Genomic DNA, 20,539 nt, shown 5'->3' with positions numbered 1-20,539 from the left:
AGCTTCATCATTTTTAAAACTTACGGTTACTTATCACGCTTCCTCAGAAAATTATACCAGCTATAAATTCCAATTGGACACTAGATAGCGACAACAGTGCTTTGCACTTTTCAATTTTATTTTTCTCTTTGGAAATAGTGGGCGAAATTGTGTGTCCTTTAAAGCCGCGTAGGTTAAACATGGACTATATTCTTCTTTAAATTTGTAATTCGTATTAAACTGTAAATGTATAACATTGTTCTTAGAGCTCAAACTTACCACTCGTTCGGTCAATTGATGAGTTGCCTTAGCCGGTTGTTGTCTGTAGGAGTAGTCTCGATAGTAATGCCAAACTTCCTTGGATTTAGTTTTACAGTATACGTTTGTTATTTGAAACCTGAAATGATGCAATTGCAATGCAAAATTGGCTTGATTAGTAGAGCGATACTGGTGATGGGTACTTGAAGTTGGGTCATACATGTGGCGGTATTTTTGCATTACGATTGCAACTGAGAAATTGGTCTAGCCGCAATTGTGACATTGGACTTTTTCCTCAGTTGACGTGACCCGAGGATCTTCTAATCATCTCTGAGCTCCAATGGTCCCGTTTTCTCTGTTTCGCATCTTTGGCTTGCACAATTCTGTTCCAATGAAGTTTAAAGCACAGCTTAAGCTCTTCTTTAGTTTTATTAACTAAGAAGTATACCAGTGCATCTTTGCATCATGAATCAAATGCAGATGCATCAATATAAATCATTTTGATATATCTTTAACGTTTGACAATTGAGTTCAATTACCAATCATCAAATGTGTTATGTAGTTAACTATGTTCATTTTGTGCAAACGAAATAGACATACACACACACACAATGTACTGAACTTGGGAAATAAATATCAGCAACTGTTGTATCCAAACCAGTTACACAGGTTTAAGATTTAGAGGTTACATTAGAGTGGAGAGCCTTGGCATGCCCCTGACCCCACCTTATGTGTTGATGTCTTTTAATGTGAAAAAGTAAATTTTTTATTGTTTGTGGGGACATATTTATGCGTCTATGATGTACCAAAAAATTGCCCCAATCCCTGTCTTTTGTACCAAAGAGGGAATGGGAAGAAGATGCTTCCTTCCTTTCCTGCAAATTTTAGATGGCTCAAATGTCCATCATGATCCTTGAACCTTGAGGGGCGTGTTTGTGTTAAGTTTCAAAATATTTAACACTTAGTTAAAATTAATATGATTGTATTTCTACGTGCTACATATTAACTTGAATGGTGTTTTATAAGGTTTTCACATGCTTTCAAAAGTTCATTTCCTTTTATGAGCTAACTTATCTTATAGTATGTCACATGATTTGTATATTATCTTTAAAAGCTATTCTTTGATTTTGGAAATTGAACAACAAATCAAATCCTGGGCATCCATTTGTAATAACACCACCGATGCACCTCTTTTAGGAGTTGAGTCAATTGTGTAGGCTAAGATTGATGATGAGTGTATTAGGTGCGTCAAGGGAGCTCAATTTGAGGGTTTGCAGTCTTTCTCTCCCCTCAGATGCCCCCAACTCGACTACTTACTCCTTCCTAAGGGACCAACTAGACATCACAGCGGTCTTTCTCTCCCCTTAGATGACCCCAACTCGACCACTTACTCCTTCCTAAGGGACGGGCTAGGCATCATAGACACCACCCTTGACAAGGCATGGGTTGGCCCGGACGACACTCTTTTTATTAGGTTCCTTTCGTTGATTGATAGGATGCGAGTTCTTAAAGCGAAGATGATGCTTTTGTCTCTTCTTACTAAGATTTACCTTGACAAAGACCTCACGAGATCATAGGTTGCAAAGTTGAAACACTCTTATGGCCTTGTTGCAGAAGCTAGATGTAATAGGAAGTGGCTTGTCATCCGAAATCTTAGAGTTGTTATTTGTGACTCTCCTCCCCCCGATTGGGAGTTGAGACCGGCCCTTAAGGCCAAGTGACAACCCCCACAATAGTTAGAGGAAGCAAGGCCTCTTGCTGACTCTCTTCTTGTCAACTGCTGGTATGGCAACGACACCTTTTGGTCATTGTTAGCACTTTTTCAAGAAGCCGTTGGTTTTGCTGATATTCTCGCTATTATTGAGACCCATGAGAGCCTTGCTCCCCCTCTGCCCAACTTTGTTGGTTTCCAGTGACTCTTCGTAGATTAGTTCTATTTATTAGTTGGTTTATGCAAGCTGACTCAGTGGATGTTATTTGTTTATTTGAAAGGGTATCCTTTTGGTCATTGTTAGCACTTTTTCAAGAAGCCGTTGGTTTTGCTGATATTCTCGCTATTATTGAGACCCATGAGAGCCTTGCTCCCCCTCTGCCCAACTTCGTTGGTTTCCAGTGGCTCTTCGTAGATTAGTTCTATTTATTAGTTGGTTTATGCAAGCTGACTTAGTGGATGTTATTTGTTTATTTGAAAGGGTATTCAAGCCGACTTGACATTGGATTTCATATATATGAAAGGTCAAGACGTGGATTGAAATATGAGAAAGTGGAGAAGAAGATAAGATGCAAATAAAGAAGGATATCTGATTTAGAGCAGAGTATCCAAGGAGCTGCAAAGAATATTCTTATCAGGGAGGATCCAGAGGACAATTCAGAATAGTGATCTGAATCTGCAATTCAGTTGCTTCGTCAATTAGGTCAATCATTGTTACTCTCTAACAATTGTAGCAGTGAAGAAATCTCTTAACAGAGTTGACTTAACAATCATTTTATAAATCCTGTAATCAGGTGGCACTTCTAAAGTGAAGTGTGTTAAGACCTCTAACAAGGCCACTCCTAACAGGGTGATATAAATCTTTTAACAGGGTCACACCTAACAGTGTGTTTTGTAACTTATAAGAGGGTTGGCTCCTAACAGGGCTCACTCCAGAAGAGTGAAAAGGTGTAACTAGTTGCATTGGTGGTTTTCCCAAATTGGGTTTCCACGTTAAATCTTGATGTCTCATGTGTTCATGTTATTTTCTTATTGCTTTATCTTTCTGCAACTAAGTTACTAAGGTTGATACACATCATTATCTTAAGATTGCTTGTTAACCGAGTTACAGTGAATATCTAGTTCTAACCGAGTTGTGAGTTAAAAGAAAGTTTGTATTGACATCTAAGGGATTTGGAATTGTTTTAGTGGTAACTAATTCACCCCTCCCCTCTTAGTTACTCCTCTTATATTTCCAACACACTCTACTTCTAGCGGTACTCTATGGTGGCCTAGGGCTCCTTCTTGCCATAGACCCTATCCTTCGATGCTAGACTTTTTCTTGCTTAAAAATGATCCTTAGTCCTTTGGGGTGGTCTGTTGTTGCTTTGCTTACCATTTTGCTCCTTTTCGAATATCGTTTGGTGCTCCTAGTGGTGTTTGTTGCCCTTGTTGTTTTCTTTCAGTCCCTTAGACCCTTTGTGTTCTCTTGTTGGACATTAATAAATTTATCTTATCTCTTAGAATTTTATATCTTTCTTGTTAAATATTTGTTATTCCATTATTCTTTGTAAGTTCAATGTTATTGATGTATGATGTTTTACAAACTTGGTGATGTCAACTTAGCTGTCATACCCTTAAAATGGTTTCCTCCTAGTTCATGTAACTTGTACCAAAGAGCAAGGTTAAAATCAACAAGAAAACATCATTGTTGATTCATACTAATATTCACAATCTAGGATCCATTGGGGTGTAGATGGAATGGTTAAGATTTTGAAAGGCATGAATAATGGTGTAAGAATCCTAGGGGCTTTTGGATTCCCCAAATAAGCAAATAGTCATAAACCAAGAAGTGCTTACCTGTTCACAATGGACTCAAAATAGTGCTTATTGCAACCAAGCATTAGTGTAGGGCTTCTAAGGAGGTGTGCTCCTTGGTCCCTTGCAAGCACTTTAGAAAGAATAATGTAATAATCCAAGTTCCATCTCTAGATTAAAATATTACTTTATAGATTATGGCTAATTTAGGTTTTTGAAGAAATTATGATTTTAGCATAAGGTGACCACAAAAGATGAGTTCTGGAGTGAGCAGATTGTGATTAACTGAAGGAAGAAGTGGACACTTATTGGTGGGAAGACTTCTGTCCTTCCAGTGTGAGTAGCAATGCCAAGATTCATACATTGCCATGTTTATATCAATATACACTTTTATTCCCTTAAGTAATATAATACATGTTTTATCAAAAAAAATTGCCTATAGAAGAAGATCAAGTTGATCCCTCTAGGTATATTGAAGAAATTCCTTTCAATAGTGTTACCCACATTTTGGTTGCATGCATGTATACAGATAGTTTTAAATGAGATTAAGTTTTTGGATGTGGATGCCATCCAGTAGAGATTGATTAATTCTATCTGTATAAGCTCTGCTTAGAGCATTTAAAGGGTATTAATTTAATATAATTATCTTAATCTAACCATAATGGTAAAGAAGTTGCTTTTTGTAACTGCAACAACTACAGTACTGGCATTTAATATATTTGATGGATGCCTTTGAAACACTTTAAATGTTGCAGAAGTATACAAGGTCTATGATATTTTTAACATTTTGGAAAATGAGAAAGCTTTGTAAGTGAGACAGTCTTGCATGGTAGCTTGAAACCTACAAAACGTGCACTAATTACAAAATATATTAATATACTACTGGTTGAAGGGAATTGGCATGGAATGTTTAACTTATATCTCTAGGTTGGGCTCAAGAAGAGGTTTGTTTTTATAAAATGCAATAAATCCTTTATGGAGTAATTAACCCACATGTACTTGAACGGGAGTTGGAAATAATTTAAATAAACATAAAAGCTCAAATTTAACTAGGCAGGAGGCCATTTAGATATTCTTTGTAAAATCTAATCTGATTGATTTGGAATCAGTCCTATCCACATGTCTTGCCTTATTGCAAACATAGGTAAACTAATTTGAGGTCAACTTTCTTTATGGAAATCCAATCCTTTTATATTTTTAAGAATGTTTAAAATTATGTATTGGATACAAAATTATTTGTTTATTGAAAAATATCATGTGAAAGTGGGTATAGTGTGAGAATCTTTTTCAATATGTTAAACTATGAATTTATTCTGTTTCTTTATAGATGATTTGATCTTTCTCTAGGGTTTACTGTAATTGTTCATTTCCTTTTCCTTAATTGTTCACTTTCTAGGGTTTTGGTACTAATTTTTTTGAAGCATTGTATTAGATATCTCAAATCTCCAGAGGTGTTTGAGGAGGAAATTGAAAAGAATCCTGAATTACTCGCTGTTGATGATGAGTTTCGAGAAAGTTTCTCAATCATATTGGAGAGGTTTTTTCTACTTTTTAATAGCATAGTTCGATACTATGAAGATCTTTTACAATACCTTGATGATTTGCAGGTTTGAGTATTCTTACATTTTATCAGACTTCTCTTATTTTTATCTTTGATGCAAATGCATGGATACTGGAGTTTGGATAAGATTTTGAGGATTTTGATTTTGTAATTCATTTTCTCTCATTTATTTTTCTTTTATAACCTAATATTTGCTTATAGATAGGCAATTTTTTGCACTAAAATGCTAATAAGATATGTCTTAAAATTCCTTACAATGTTAACTTGAAGATATGGTGAAGTATGGAAGATTACTTGCTTGGAAAGATAGCCAATATTGGCAACTATCTGGAAGGAAGAAGTTAGAACTTAGGACACTGTCCATGCCCTCAAAGGCAATAAGGCTCTTGGTCTGCGTGGATTGTTAGCTGGCTTCTTTGAATAGTTTATGATGTAAGATAGATGATAGTGGTTCATCTTTGGTTCCATTAGACCATCGGCACTAGGAGATGGATACTTGTAAATGCCAGAGACCAGTACCATACACTTAATTTAAAAAAAATAGGGGATGGGGATATTTGGAGATGGAAATTTTAAAAAAATCTGAGAATCTGCGGGTCTGTCATCAGCTACAGTACTTTAGCAATTACTTCTTTTCTTAACCAAGATTACAATGGTAACTTCATCCATATCACACCATGATGGTACTTAAATGCCCTTAAAGGACCTGCAGCGTAGGATGGCCCTGTTGACCTGCTATGCTGAAATTACCACAATGTATTTTAAACTCTAAAGCCCATGTATCTAACAGCTGGAATAGTAACTTTTTAGGGGAAATTCTTCTCATAAAATCAGATCAAACATAGAACATTCTCTGTAAGGTCTTCAAATACACTTTCTTGCATATTCTTGCTCGTCATACTTCCATCTTTTGGATATACCTCATACTGACTATTACCATTAGAACATCAGAAGATTATCTGAACACACAATGCCAAACATCTATTGTCCTTCAAGTACTGTTTCTTGCATATTAAATATCAGGTACTCTTTCCCCAATAGCACAACTCTTCCAGATGTAATCAATACACACAACATACTACATTTTACTGGCTTCTCAATCACAACAATTTCCAGCCACAACAAGTTGGCATCAATGCAACCGTTAGCTGACATAAATGACAACACTCAGCATCTAATGCCGACACTTGCACCAATGAGGAAAATATATGGAATCTGCTGAGAATGATGCATAATGCAGAAAGTAATAAGCCACTTTGAGGGGCAATCCTCAAAATCTCTCATGGGAACACAATTCACAATCTTATGATGAAATAAGACTCACTATGTAACATGCACTATATAACAAAATGAAGTGACGACTAGTTTTGTAGAAAATAAAGATTTGCAAGTAAATTATTCTAACATGCTAGTAATTTAAAAAAACAAAACAAAAGAGCAATTGACAACATCTTTTTCCAATATAAAGCTAAAGATGTGTTCTAAGAGTTTCTTACTATAAAATACATAAATATCGTCAAATATAAAATACTGAGAAAGGAAAGTTTCTTACTATCAACATATAACATTTGATATCTACAAGTCTTTCTTTAAGTCCTTCCCGCATCATGGGGGAGATGGTATCGCTGGGGCATTTAATCACCTAACCATGGATTGTTATCGATACCCCTTGCTCACTTCCTACTTGAAGTGGGCCCAACCTTCCACAATGGATGTAATGTGTTATTACAAGTCATGTGGGAACTGGTTTAAGACCCTACAATCATAGTCGGCCACACCATATAGCTATTGTTATCTTGGTTGACTTCTGACTAGGACTATCTGGAATCTTAGAACTGACAAACACTAGCATGTGGTTAGTGCACCTTGGCCAAGAATTAGCATTTGAAATGTTATCATGTTGTCATCCCTATCTGACTTGCATCCTTTGGGTACAAGGGGTCACTTATGGTATACAATAAGAAGGATTTTAAGTGACCTTAAAAAAGTACCGACAAGACTTGTCTTAATGACTTAATAGCCACCTTCTTATTGCAATTTCATCGCAGGCTATGGCTGCTGTTCACATTTGCATAAGGGAGTTAGCTTAACATAGGTGGTTATAGGAGTGTCCGGCTTATGGTTCCTTACATAACTATATTGTACCTTACAAGCATTACAAACCTGGTGGTCTGCTGATAGGCTGTACAAGATTCAAAGATGATTTTCTCTGCCCGGATGCCTGATTTCTAAGTCTGATCTACAATTCTCTGCTAACCATGTCCAAGCTGGGACTTAGACAGTAAACTCCAAGGGGGTACAGCTAGCCTCTAATTGAGAAAGATTGAATTCAAAGCCCTTCAACTCCAAATCTGTAGACAATTGTTGTGTCCCTCCTTCAAAACGAAGTCTGATCCTCTGAGTTTTCTCCCCGAAATCAGTCTGTAATGAAGTCAGATATTTTTTTAGTCATTGCCTTGTGAATATTGCATAAGTTGATTCCATCTTTCTTTGGGTGATAAACAATTTTCCTTTCTGTGTGCAAGATATGAATGCAAAAGAATAGCTTCATGTCAGGTAGTAAATCTGAATTCTTGAATTACCAAAAAGGCTTGCAAAATTTATCCTTCTTTTCTCCCGTTGTTTGGAATTTTTCTGCTTTTAAGAGTTTGGCTATGGAACCAAATAATATAATTTTTTTGTCATGCTTTAGTGTTTGGAACAGTAATGCTACTAATAGTCCTTATTAGATCATTGTTTTGAAATTGTTGTATTTTTAATCTAATCTATGCAATCTGGAATCTCATATTTTCTTACATCGGAAAGATGTTCTTCTAGGATAGAACAAGTAATTGTTTGAGTAAGTTAATCTCAGACTTTCAGTTTTTTGGGTACTTCAAAATCTATTATAGCGTCTAGTCTATTACATTGTATGTAACTTTTCCTTTAAGTGTGCAAAGAAATTCAAAGAATACTATTTCAGCTAGTTGAAACTTGCCACTCTTATTTTCTTTCATTATATAGCTTCATAGTGTTCGTCGATTTCCTTTTAAATCTACTTCATGTCATCTTTAGCAGGGAATTACCTTTTATAATGTTACATGCTTTTGACAGGATGGAGTCTATGTGCAAAGCACTGTAGAAACTGTTATGGAAGATGGGGATGGGCGCCAATTATTAGTTGAAGCTTTAGTTCTTCATGGAGTTATGCTACTCTTGTTAGAGCACCGTTTGAATGGTAATTTTAGGGAACAATTGCTTGTGGCACATGTTCGTAACAAACGTTCTTCTGAAATTTTGAATCTTGATAATCTATGCAAGCTATGCCAAACATATTCTCCCGGGTCTGGCTCACATTTGTCATCAGTAGCTACATTTGTCTCATTTCGTCAACCCTCACCATCACCAGTTACATCTACTATGATTTTAGTTCAAAGACCAGAAGACTTGCTTGGAAGGTTCCCTATACCAAAACCAATTGTTGATGTAGTTATTACTCGCTTGCGTGGTGATGATTTGTACAACCAAATTCGCCACTATCCAATCCCTGAACATCGGAGCACAGCATTGGCTTCCCAAGCTGGTTGTGTGTATGTACTACTACATTATTCTCCAGAACTTCTAGCCAGTGGATATGTTATGAAGGAAATAATTGACAGATTTTTTAAGGATAACTGGATCATTCCTATCTTTATGGCTTTTACCGTGGATCTATCATTTGCATGGGAAAGATACAAATCTGCAAAGTCTGTATTGTCTTCTACTCTTGCTCCAGCATCAGTTCGTGATCTTTGTGATAAACATTATTCCAAGGTCAGTTATGGTTTATGATCCAAAGACCCAAGTGATATTAAGTTTTTTGTTTTGTCTTCTCATGTTTCTTTCCTTTTCATATAAAAAGAGGTAGTAATATAATAATATATAGCTTTAAACATGACAGTGTTAATGAAATGACATAAGCTTAATTTTTTGTATTCATTTGTTTGTTCATTTTCTTCATATGAAAGATAAACTCAAGCCAACTGTTGTGAAGAGAACAGGCTAAAAATTGAAAAGGTAAATAAGATCTCTGACAGAGCACTAGAGTATGTAGTAATTCTGATGTATATGTAATTTCAATGTATTAATCTGCTATGCCCGGTGACTATGATGAGCAAGCTCTTGAGAACACTGAACAGTATGTGAAGTTTGCCTTTAGATTGACTGTAATTCAATGAACAGTAGTTTGAACAAGTGCAGAGTAATATTATTTAATCTGCTGCTGTGAAGTACTAATCATGCCATTGATCGATGGTTTTTCCTTCAACAGCAGCGATGGCATATTTATACAGTGTAAAGGGTCATGTCCATGTATGGACATGACTCTACGTGGTGCAAGTACAACGTAGGGTCATGTCCCTATGTGGACTTTGATTAGTCAACATAACACAGCCCATCAGCAATGATCTGATTGGGAGTTTGGCAATGCATTGCTTTGTAATTATATCGGTGGATTATGTTAACATCTTAACAATATAAAAGAAGCCCGATAAATATGTGGCAAACATTATGATATTCAGTTTGGTAAATCATGAATTATATATATATATCTATGTATGTATGTATGTATGTATGTATGCAAAGCATATGAATGTATATATTATACTGATTTACCACATGCTTCAATTCGACTGAAGCTACAACTTTAACCGTCCCTCTTAGCGAGGGAGGATTGAATCATCAATGTTTCCTCACCATAGTGATATTCACTTGATATGTGCACTGACATCCAGCTTGTGATGTCTATCAAGAGAATAAATTATCTGATATCCGACACTATGGGACAACAAATTAATGAAGTCAATCAGATAACAAGAATCAGAATGTCATGAACTCTCTCATGACAAGTATCATGATCTTCGACGCTCTAGGACAACAACTTAATGTAGTTTAATCATGATATGTTCGTTATATGTTGTATATACATATATATACATCTTACAATATGACTGAGATTCAATCGCAGGAGTTACAATCATATTTGAAACATTCCAAATTTACCTCTAAAATGCTCCAATTGAGAGAGAGTTTTAGTGAATATATCAACAGTTTGCTCATTAGTGATGATGTATTCTAGCTTGAGGACACCTATGTCCACCATATCTCTGACAAAGTGATAGGGAATTTCGATATGCTTTGACTGGTTGTGGAAAACTGGATTGGCTGATAACTTTATGCAGCTCTGATTGTCACAATGCATGAGTGTAGGATTTAGAGGTTTCCCAAATAATCCAACTAGCAACTTTCTTAACCACACTGCTTCTTTGGCTCCCATAGAGGTGGCTATGTATTTTGCTTCAGTGGAACTTAGGGAAGCTGCTGATTACTTCTTGCTGAACCAATATATCATTGCAGAGCCAAGACTAAAACATCCTGTAGTAGTTTTACGGCCAATGGAGCTCTGGCCAAGTCAGAATCAGAATACCCTTGAAGTTGAATCTCAACATGATCATATTTTAGACCAAGTACAATAGTACCATGCAGGTATCCGAATATGTGCTTGGTAGCCAAAAGATGAATCTTCTTAGGTTCACACATGAATTGACTTAGTGTATTAGTTGCATAACAAATATTAGGTTGAGTTTTCATTTTCACTAGGTACATTAGTGATTCAATTATCTATCTGTAGTATGTAGGATTTGTAGGTTCGGATTCAATTTCGTCATTTTTAAGTTTGTGAAGATTTGTTTCCATTTGTGTGGATAATGACTTGTAGTCCATCATTCCAAATATGGTCAAGATGTCAACAATGTATTTTCCTTGATTTAAGAAAATGTAGTTCTCCTTTTGCCATACTTTTAGGCCCAAAAAAAAGTGTAGGAGTCCAAGATCTTTCGTGTCAAACTCAACTGCAAGATCTTGTTTGTATTTTGTTATAAGATGGTCTTCCCCTGTTATTAATAAGTCATCAACATATAAAAAAAGAATAATAATATCACCATCTGATATTTTGAAATATATATCAGGATCAACTTCATTTTTGGGGTACCCTAATTTTGTCAGATAACTGTCTGTCCTTTTGTACCATGCCTGCGGGCTTGTTTAAGGCCTTAGAGTACCTTCTTCAATTTGCACACATAGGAATTTTTGTCATGAGTGACAAATCCTTTTGGTTGTTCTATATATACTTCTTCATCGATAACACCATTCATGAAGGCAATCTTATTGTCCATTTGATGTATCTTCCATCCTTTAGATGCTGCAACAGCAATAATGGTTGATGGAGGTATATCAAGCAAGGGGAGCAAATGTCTCTTCATAATAAATTTTAGCCTTCTAAGAAATCCACGGGCAACGAATCTGGCTTTGTATTTTTCAGTGCTACCATTTGCTGCATTTTTGATTTTGAATAACCATTTAGAGGAGACAACTGATTTGTCCTTAAGTCTAGGTACGACATCCCAAACATCCTTTTTTAATATAGATTGATATTATTCAATCATTGCATCTTTCCAAGGTTGACATGATAATGCATCTTCAACACTTGATGGTTCAAATTTGATGAGTTCAGATGCTAGAGCAACATACCATGAATGGCTTCTAGTTTTCTTGCTTTCTCTAAATATTTCATCAGGTCCTACATGGTTTTCTTCAATCATCTTTTTTGCTCATAGTGGGCTTTTCTTATTGTTAGGGTTTCCAACATTTTCTATATTAAGAGATGGGAGTTCATGATTGTTTGAACCAGTCTCCTTCTGACTCTCAACTATGGGATTCTCATCTAATTTAGTAGTTGATTCCTCATTTGATTCTTCAATGTTTTTAGAGAGGTTATAAGCAATATCTTCTTCAAATTTTACATCTCAGCTGATTTCAATAGTTCTTTGTCTTGGAATATAAACCCTGTAACCTTTGGAGGATTCACTATATCCTACAAATATACCTTTCTTCCTAGAGGGTTCAAGTTTGGTTCTCTTTTCTTTCGGAATATGAATATATACAATACATCCAAAGATTCTTAGGTGACTTAAATCTGGTTTATTTCTTGTAAAGGCTTCTTCAGGGGTAATATTCTCTAAGGTTGAATTAGGACATCTATTTTGAATGTATACTGCAGTATTAGAGGCTTCAGTCTAGAATGAGATGTGGAGGTTTTGATCATGCATCATGGCTTTAACGGATTCAATGATAGTTTTGTTTTTCCTTTCTGCCACTCCATTCTGTTGAGGAGTATAAGGTTCTGTAAACTCCCTGTCAATCCCACCAGAGATGCAATAATTCTTTAAAGTTCTCAAAAATATATACACCCCCATTGTTAGATCTTAGTGTTTTCATTTTCTTCCCAATTTGATTTTTGACTAATGCCTTAAACTCTTTGAACTTCGATAACGCTTCATTTGATTTCTTAAGTTTTAGAAAGTAAATCCAGGTTTTCCTAGAGAAATCATCTATAAAAATCACATAATACAAGAACCCTCCTAGTGAAGGGATTGGCATAGGACCATACAAGTCAATGTGAATAAGTTCAAGTACAGTTTTAGATTTATGTTTAGTTTTTGGAAAAGATCCTTTGGTATTTTTTCCTAGGGCACATCCCTTACATGTTCCAATATGATTAGATTTTAGACTAGGTAGACTTGTTGCAATCATTTCTATAGATGGCAGAGCACAAAAATGAAGGTGGCCAAGTCTTCTATGCCATATTTCATTTGAGTTTGAAACTTCATGTTTTAATGCTAGGTTTTGAGGGTTACAAAGCTCATACAAACTTCCATCTCTGAAACTAATGGTGATTGCGTTCTTAATATTGGAGTTCTTGGGCCAAGATAGAACTTTATCTTCTTTAAATGTGGTACAATACCCTTGATTTGCTAGGCCTGAAATTGAAACCAAATTTCTTTTGATGCTAGGTACAAATAATACATCTTTTAGTTGAAGAGTAACTTTGTTTTTTAGTTGTATTGAATAAGTCCTGATTCCTTTTATTGGATAGGTGGAGTTATCCCCTATTGTTACTTCTTCAATAGAGTAACCTTCAAAGTTCCGAATTTGTCTTTGAATGTGTCGAGGTGCTCCACTGTCTATAATCCATGTATTTTTGTTGGTATTTAGCTCACTTGACAGGGCTAAAAAGAATGCTAAATTTTCATACTTGGCTTTTGCTAGGGCAGCTTGAATTTTCTTCCTTTCTAGGCAGAATTTGTGAGTGTGACCAAATTTGTCATATTTGTAGCATTGTACTTTAGACGAGTCTCTATTCTTGAATGTTTGATTACCTTTTCCTCTTTTCCGTTTAAATTAATCTTATTTTCTTTATTATTTGTGTTAGTTTGAAGGGCTTGAATTCCCCCTCTTGATTTGGACTGATTCCTCTTGTGATTAGTCTTGACTCCTCTAGTGAGCAATCATTCTTAAGTTGATTTGGCAATTCAGGTCTAGAGCTAATTCCACAATTAAAAGATTCCCAAGACATGGGTAACCCCTTAAGGGCTATTAGAGAGAGTTCTTTGTCATCTACCTGATTACCAATGGTTGCAAGTTGGTCTTTTAATTCTGCAATTCTTAGGAAATAAAATGTAATGGTGTCCCCTTTGTTCATCTTGATTTATAGTAGTTGTTGTTTCAACGTGAGCAGTCTATTGGTGCCATTGATTTCAAATGTATTTTTAATAGTCATGAACATCTCATTTGCAGATTTGAGATTTGATATAGATGGAAGTATGTGATCTTTAACAGAATCTATAATGATCTTCATAGCTTTATTATTATGTCTTTTCCAGATTGTTTTATCTGGATCATTTTCAGACATTGATTTATCTTCTTCCATGTATCCTTCTAATTCAAGTTCTTGTAGGATGTCATTATTCGTATCTTCCATGATGCAAAGTTTGAGGCACCTTCAAGTCTATTTACCAGCCTTACATGGTTCACCATGGTTTCAAATTAGAGATTATCTAAGAAGATCTTGAAATCTGAATGATAACTGAATATTTTTGCTCTATCAGTTAGGCTCTGATACCATGAAAAGGTAAATAAGATCTCTGACAGAAGACTACAGTATGTAGTAATTCTGATGAATATTTAATTTCAATATATTAATCTGCTATGCCCTGCGACTATGATGAGCAAGCTCTTTAGAACAGTGAACAGTATGTGAAGTTTGCCTTCAGATTGACTGTAATTCAATGAACAGTAGTTTGAACAAGTGCAGAGTAATATTATTTAATCTGCTGCTGTGAAGTACTACTCATGCCTTTGATCAATGGTATTTCCTTCAATAGCAGCGATGGCATATTTATATAGTGTAAAGGGTCATGGCCACGTATGGACATGACTCTATGTGGTACAAGTACCACGTAGGGTCATGTCCCTACTTGGACTTTGATTAGTCAACTTAACGCAGCCCATCAGCGATAATCTGATCGGGAGTTTTGCAATGCATTGCTATGTAATTATATCGGTGGATATGTTAACATCTTAACAATATAAAAGAAGCCCGATAAATATGAGGCAAACATTATGATATTCACTTTGGTGAATCATGAATTAAATATATATGTATGTATGTATATGTGCAAAACATATGAATAAATATATTATACTGATTTACCACATGCTTCAATTCGACTGAAGCTACAACTTTAACAGTTATTTGCGACCAGTGAAATACCTGATTTGTTTGGTGACTTTGTTAGTTGTATTGATAAAATGATTTAAAAAATGATGAGAAAAATTAGGAAATCTGTTTTGGGAACCCAATTTTGCTTCAAAATCCACTTCAAATGTGCTTCAAATCAACTAAAATGCTTGCAAATCACCTTGCATAAGCTTGAGAGGCTTTTTAATCTCTTGAGTAACAATCAAAACCAAAGAAAATCAACAGTCTTTTGCTTTTTCACTGCTGCGCATCATATATAGCCATCACTGAGTTTTTTAGAAACTTGGCAAGTTTCTTAAGCAAAACTTTGCAAAAAACTCTGTGATTTCCCGTGAGTAAAAGTGGTAAATACTCCCCGAGCATAAAATCTCTTATTTGTTTTTTACTACTTGGCAAGTGTTTCATCTATGGTTTAGAGTGTTTCATCTATGGTTTAGACTATACTAAGTGAAAATCTGTGATTGTATGCACATCTGAAAATTAAACTGTCTTATGATGGAAAAGCATGGAGATTTTCATGTTCTTTGTTGTGCCAATAACCACCACTTTAACATGCTTAACAAACCCATCTTAGGTGAACACAAAAATAGCAGCAATAAGGAAGTATAAGTTAGCAATATAAGAGTATCTCACAACATAGGATTTTTGTGGAGAAGAACTTTTGGGAAAAATCTCAGCCAAGAAGGGAGGACAATGCTTGACTTTGCATTATCTTCATGAAACAAATATTACGTAAACGCTTCCTTCTTCTCTTTAACCTTCAATCCAACAACACACGTATACACAAACTCCCATGATGTTTCCATCTCAAGCCCTTAATATACAGACCATTGGAGTTCCAAAATACCACTTTAGAACATTACCTTAGATCGAAATAAGGTTCCGAAATGTCACGATAAAAATTGTTATAACCCACAATTTTTGAATCATGCATGTAGCCCCAAGTAGCCACTTACAAATGCTCTTGTGATTGTCATAAGACTGGACCAATACAGCAGTCATCTGTCATAAATGCACTCAGTGTGATTCATAATAACCTATGACATATGTTGCAACTATCAAACGTGCACTGAAAACACCTTACTTGTGTCAAATGGTATGCCTAGCTATTTTGTCCTTTTCTCAAAGTCCAAAAAGTAATTGTAGTTCTGTCTTTACATGACTTCTTTTACCTCTGTTGGTAAAATGGTTTCATCTCTTATATTTAATTTATAGTAATATTTAGGAAAATAATTAATACAAGGATTTACAATGTTGATGTCACCTAAATCCTAACGTCAAGATTCTGGCCTATATCAAACAGGAATGGCTTCTTTGCAACAAATGAACTGGAATTAAAACGCTGGATCCTTCGTATCAAAATTTGGTACTCAACATACCTTCAATACATAGGAAATCACATAACTCAAATTGATATAACATATTCAATACCTCTTTAAATCTTCAACTGTAAACTCAAACTGGAAATAATCTTCAAAATTTAAGCACAAATACAATCCTTGATGAAATTAGCTTAAAAAGAAAATAACTGCTTTTATTCTTCAATCCAACAATGGAAATTGAGAGGATTTTGTCCTCCAAATTCTCTGCAACGAAGGGTTTTTATCTTTAAGCATGGAACTGAACAGAAGCGCTCAAACTCAGAGAAATTGCTTTTTTCTTTTTAGCCCAACTCTTCTGTTTATAAACACTATTATTTTGAAATTCCCTTTTGTGCCTACATCCCTCCAAAAGCCTGTAGAAACACTTAATTTTTTTTAGACCCACTTTATAATAATAATACATAAGTCACCTGTTTACAATGTTATAAAATTGCCAGGCTAACTTAAGATATTCCAAATCATCCTTGGGAATTTGCATGACCATTTGTCCAATTTTATTGACTGAGGGAGAACACCATTATCTTTTTGTGATGGAACATCCTCAAGTGGCTCTGCTTGCTGATCAACAATTTCTTACCAAGCTTTTGCAGTCTATTTAGAAATTTTTAGATTAACTAGTGTCTATCTTATATTTATCATGTCAATCAGGCTTCCATGATTGGAAGCAAGAACTTTTAGCTAAATGGTGTGCTTCTAGATGAATAGCATTATAAATGTTATCCGGGGATGTTGCATTTGTAGCGTGTTGTCTGGTTCATTTTGTATTTATATTAACACCACTGGTATTATTAATGAGTTCAAAACAGCAAAATGCATTCTGTTGCATATAGAATATATATTAGATTTGTTGAAACTTGAATCTATATTGAAAATTTGGAATAATGTTTAGAAGTGAAATACATTTGTGATAACTAATTTATGATTTTAAAGATGTCGTAGGGTTCTTTAGAGAAAAGAAGTCTGGAGACTATCAATTTGATTGAAATCTACATATTTAACTACTTGGAAGACTTATGAAGCAAAGTAATGTTTTTTGAATAACTAAAACCACCATTGGAACATGATTATCAGATAAGAATTTTGTTTTCTCTTTCAGATTGAGAATCTTTCAAGTGACTTGTGAGGTCTTATGTCAGATGGTGTTTTAACCCCAGAATATGTTATGCATAATATCACTCAAAATCTTCTGTCTTCTCTGAGAAACTGTAATGTCAAAGGGAAATGATTATTAGAAAATTATTTTGTTTTCTCTTTCAGGTTAAGGATCTTTTAATCGACTTGAGAGGTCTTATGTCAGATGGTGTTTTGACCCCAGAATATGTTATGAATAACACTCAAAATCTTCTGTCTTCTCTCAGAAACTGTAACATCACTCTTCGTTGGCTTCTATTACATCGTTGCGTAAGTCATTATCAAACTCCCCTTTTCCTGGTTCTTTTTATGAACGTATTTCTACTGATGTCTTAGATACTGACGTTGTTATTGTAATTGATGAAAAATCTATTTATGTATGTTAACTTAGAATAACCTTGCTTCTTAGCCTTCAGAATATTATTGTTAGCCATGCTACTAATTAGTACTTTTTTTTTCAAGGATTTCTGTTTTCTGATTAACTATTTGTAGGAGTTTTATTGTTTTTCACTTTTTGGATATGGCTTTTGCAAGTATTCATGTATTTGGACTGGTTCATGTCACATTTTTGTAAATGCAGACGGTTAGCAAAAAGATTCGAGACTTAATCATTACTGTGGGAAATAGTCATAATGTGAACGAAGATGTATTGCTGTCATTGCTCTTAGAAACTGCCAAGGTGTGACCTATCTTTGATTATAAAGCTTATGATATTCTGAAATAATAATGATTTTTTGGAGCAATTTATAATTGAATTAAGATTGTATATCATAGATTTCTTCCATTTCTCTTCTATTTTGAAATTATTTATGTATTGGTTGCTGACTCACAGAGAGGTAATAGTTGGGTCTACATCTTTTATAACAAATTTAGCAGTATATTGTACTTGATTTGCAGCTAGAATTTGAGTTGAAACGGGTGTATAGCAAACTTTTGGAAGACAAGGAAGATCGCTGGCAGAAATGCAGGTCTCAAGCTGGGGAGCGCATGCGGGAACTTTCTGATTTCTTCTCTGGATCTAAAGTATGAAGCTTGTCATAATGTTTATGCATTTGGTCCTGGCTTTTAAGTTTATGTACTATGTTATTCTCCTAGTTTTGCAGTTTTCTCCCATGCTTTATGGCACACTGTATAAAAGATATGCATGGTGTTCATCTTTAACGTAGGGAGTGCATTTAATGATCTATAAGGCTTGCAGTTATGGCATAAACAAAATTTCTATGGCAAAGTGGGTCTTCAGTATGCCATATTATTTCTTCTGCAATGTTGATTTGGATATTTTATTAATAGTTATTCAGGAAGAAATATATGTTACATGCTTTAGGCGCAAACAATGTGCAAATATTCTCCATTGCTTTGATTCTTTCTTGGAAGTTGTTAATGCTAGATATATCCAATCATCTTTGTCGACTTCCAAAATATTTTCAATCTTGAGCATCCACCAATTGCTATCTGTTCAAAGATTATCATAATAAGAGGATTGACTTTGAATAGATTTGGACTGCTACAGTGTTACAAGATTCAAGAAGAGTTGGCAGATTAATGGATTTCCGGATGATTGATTTATTAACAGAGGAACAAATGTGTTCCTTATAAAGAATTACAAGGACGTTGTTTTTAAAAGAAACAACGTAGACTGAAGACGGAATTAGAAACAAAACTAGAGACAGGATAGGAAACATTCCTATCTGGACTGAAGAAAAAAGAGACGGGATAGGAAACATTCCTATCTAGACTGAAAGACGGACTACGGACAATTAGTTGACTATTATAGAAAGTATAAGATATTATCTTAATACCCTCCCTTAATGGTCAATGTACGGATGTCGGAACATTCTGTGATAACTGAGACCCTCCTTGGATCTACAGAATGCTGAAACCAAGAAGCTTTGCCAGAAGAGTGCTATGACTCAAAATAAGTTGCAATTACAAAACTTCGTTTTTGTGGAAAAAACGGTAAAACCCAGAATCTCACGCAACCTTGCGTATTACAGACAACTTGAAATGATTTTTGAGGAGAAAATCAACAAACCCAAAATCTCACACAACCTTGCGTATTACAGACAACTTGAAATGATTTTTGAGGAGAAAATCAACAAACCCAGAATCTCACGCAACCTTGCGTATTACAGACAACTTGAAATGATTTTTGAGGAGAAAATCAACAAACCCAAAATCTCAGAAACAAATTCAGAAGGTGAAAAATGCAGCTTCGCCTTGATCAGGACCCGGAGAAGTCGGACGTTGTGTTAACACCCAGAACAAGTTGATCAGTGTTTCGATATTCGAAGATTGCGATAATGCGCTGCTTCCAGGTTCCATAATTGCGACCATTGAATTTGGAATTATGCTCGAGCAAAATATTTGTCAGAGATGCCATGGCACGTTTTTCAATGAAAAACTGTGAAAATCTGTGAAGACACGTTCTTCGAGGCAAAAATACGAAAGACCCAGAAGAATCAAAGAATGAGCCAGAAGAGAGCTCGAAAAACCCAGAAGGAATCTTCTGTCATTTTTTGGATCCGCTGGCTCGAAAATCGAGGCACAAAAATCTAGGCACCCAAAAAAAACGGATGACAACCCAGTTGAGTTCTCCAAAAACCCATCAAGAATCTGCAAACAAAATATTTTTTCGACCCCAAAAATTAGGGTTTCGAAAAAAAACGGCCCTGGCTGAAAAAGGCTTGAAAAAACTTCAGATTTCTTGATAAAAAATGGCAGATTTTTCTTCAATGATCGATGTGCATGGATGAATGGGGCTAGAGTGTGTTGAACAAACACAGGCAGACCCGAGTTCGGGAATTTCTCTAGGCTGAAAACCCTAAGCGGGTTTTAGAGGAATTCAACAGAAATAATTTTGAAAAAATTTAAACAAATAATTTCACGAAGAAATTATAAATTTTTTCGAAAAAATTTAAGTAATAGCTCTTATACCATGTTACAAGATTCAAGAAGAGTTGGTAGATTGACGGATTTCCAGATGATTGATTTATTAACAGAGGAACAAATGTGTTCCTTATAAAGAATTACAAGGACGTTGTTTCTAAAAGAAACAACGTAGACTGAAGACGGAATTAGAAACAAAACTAGAGACAGGATAGGAA

At 35.1% G+C, this 20,539-nt stretch overlaps 1 protein-coding gene across 7 annotated transcripts in view; it reads left to right on the top strand.

Annotated features, from left to right (window-relative positions):
• Positions 1-20,539, top strand: part of LOC149568454 (uncharacterized) — a 334,059-nt gene that overhangs the window by 311 nt on the left and 313,209 nt on the right. For 3 of the 7 annotated variants that reach the window (XM_089821382.1, XM_089821379.1, XM_089821377.1), the window contains exons 2-6: positions 5,178-5,352; positions 8,400-9,098; positions 17,562-17,705; positions 18,016-18,114; positions 18,333-18,458. In XM_089821382.1, coding sequence (XP_089677508.1) covers positions 5,178-5,352; positions 8,400-9,098; positions 17,562-17,705; positions 18,016-18,114; positions 18,333-18,458 — 1,243 coding nt within the window. Of the gene's footprint in view, positions 1-5,177; positions 5,353-8,399; positions 9,099-17,561; positions 17,706-18,015; positions 18,115-18,311; positions 18,459-20,539 lie in introns of those variants that run through there. The other 4 variants (XM_089821380.1, XM_089821378.1, XM_089821376.1 and 1 more) reach the window with 2 other exon arrangements.

The sequence above is a fragment of the Cupressus sempervirens genome, chromosome 3, assembly GCF_028749045.1.
Source record: "Cupressus sempervirens isolate cs-2001-9-10 chromosome 3, ASM2874904v1, whole genome shotgun sequence".
In the NCBI taxonomy this organism is placed as follows: Eukaryota; Viridiplantae; Streptophyta; class Pinopsida; order Cupressales; family Cupressaceae; genus Cupressus; species Cupressus sempervirens.
This window is presented reverse-complemented; position numbering and strand designations above follow the sequence as displayed.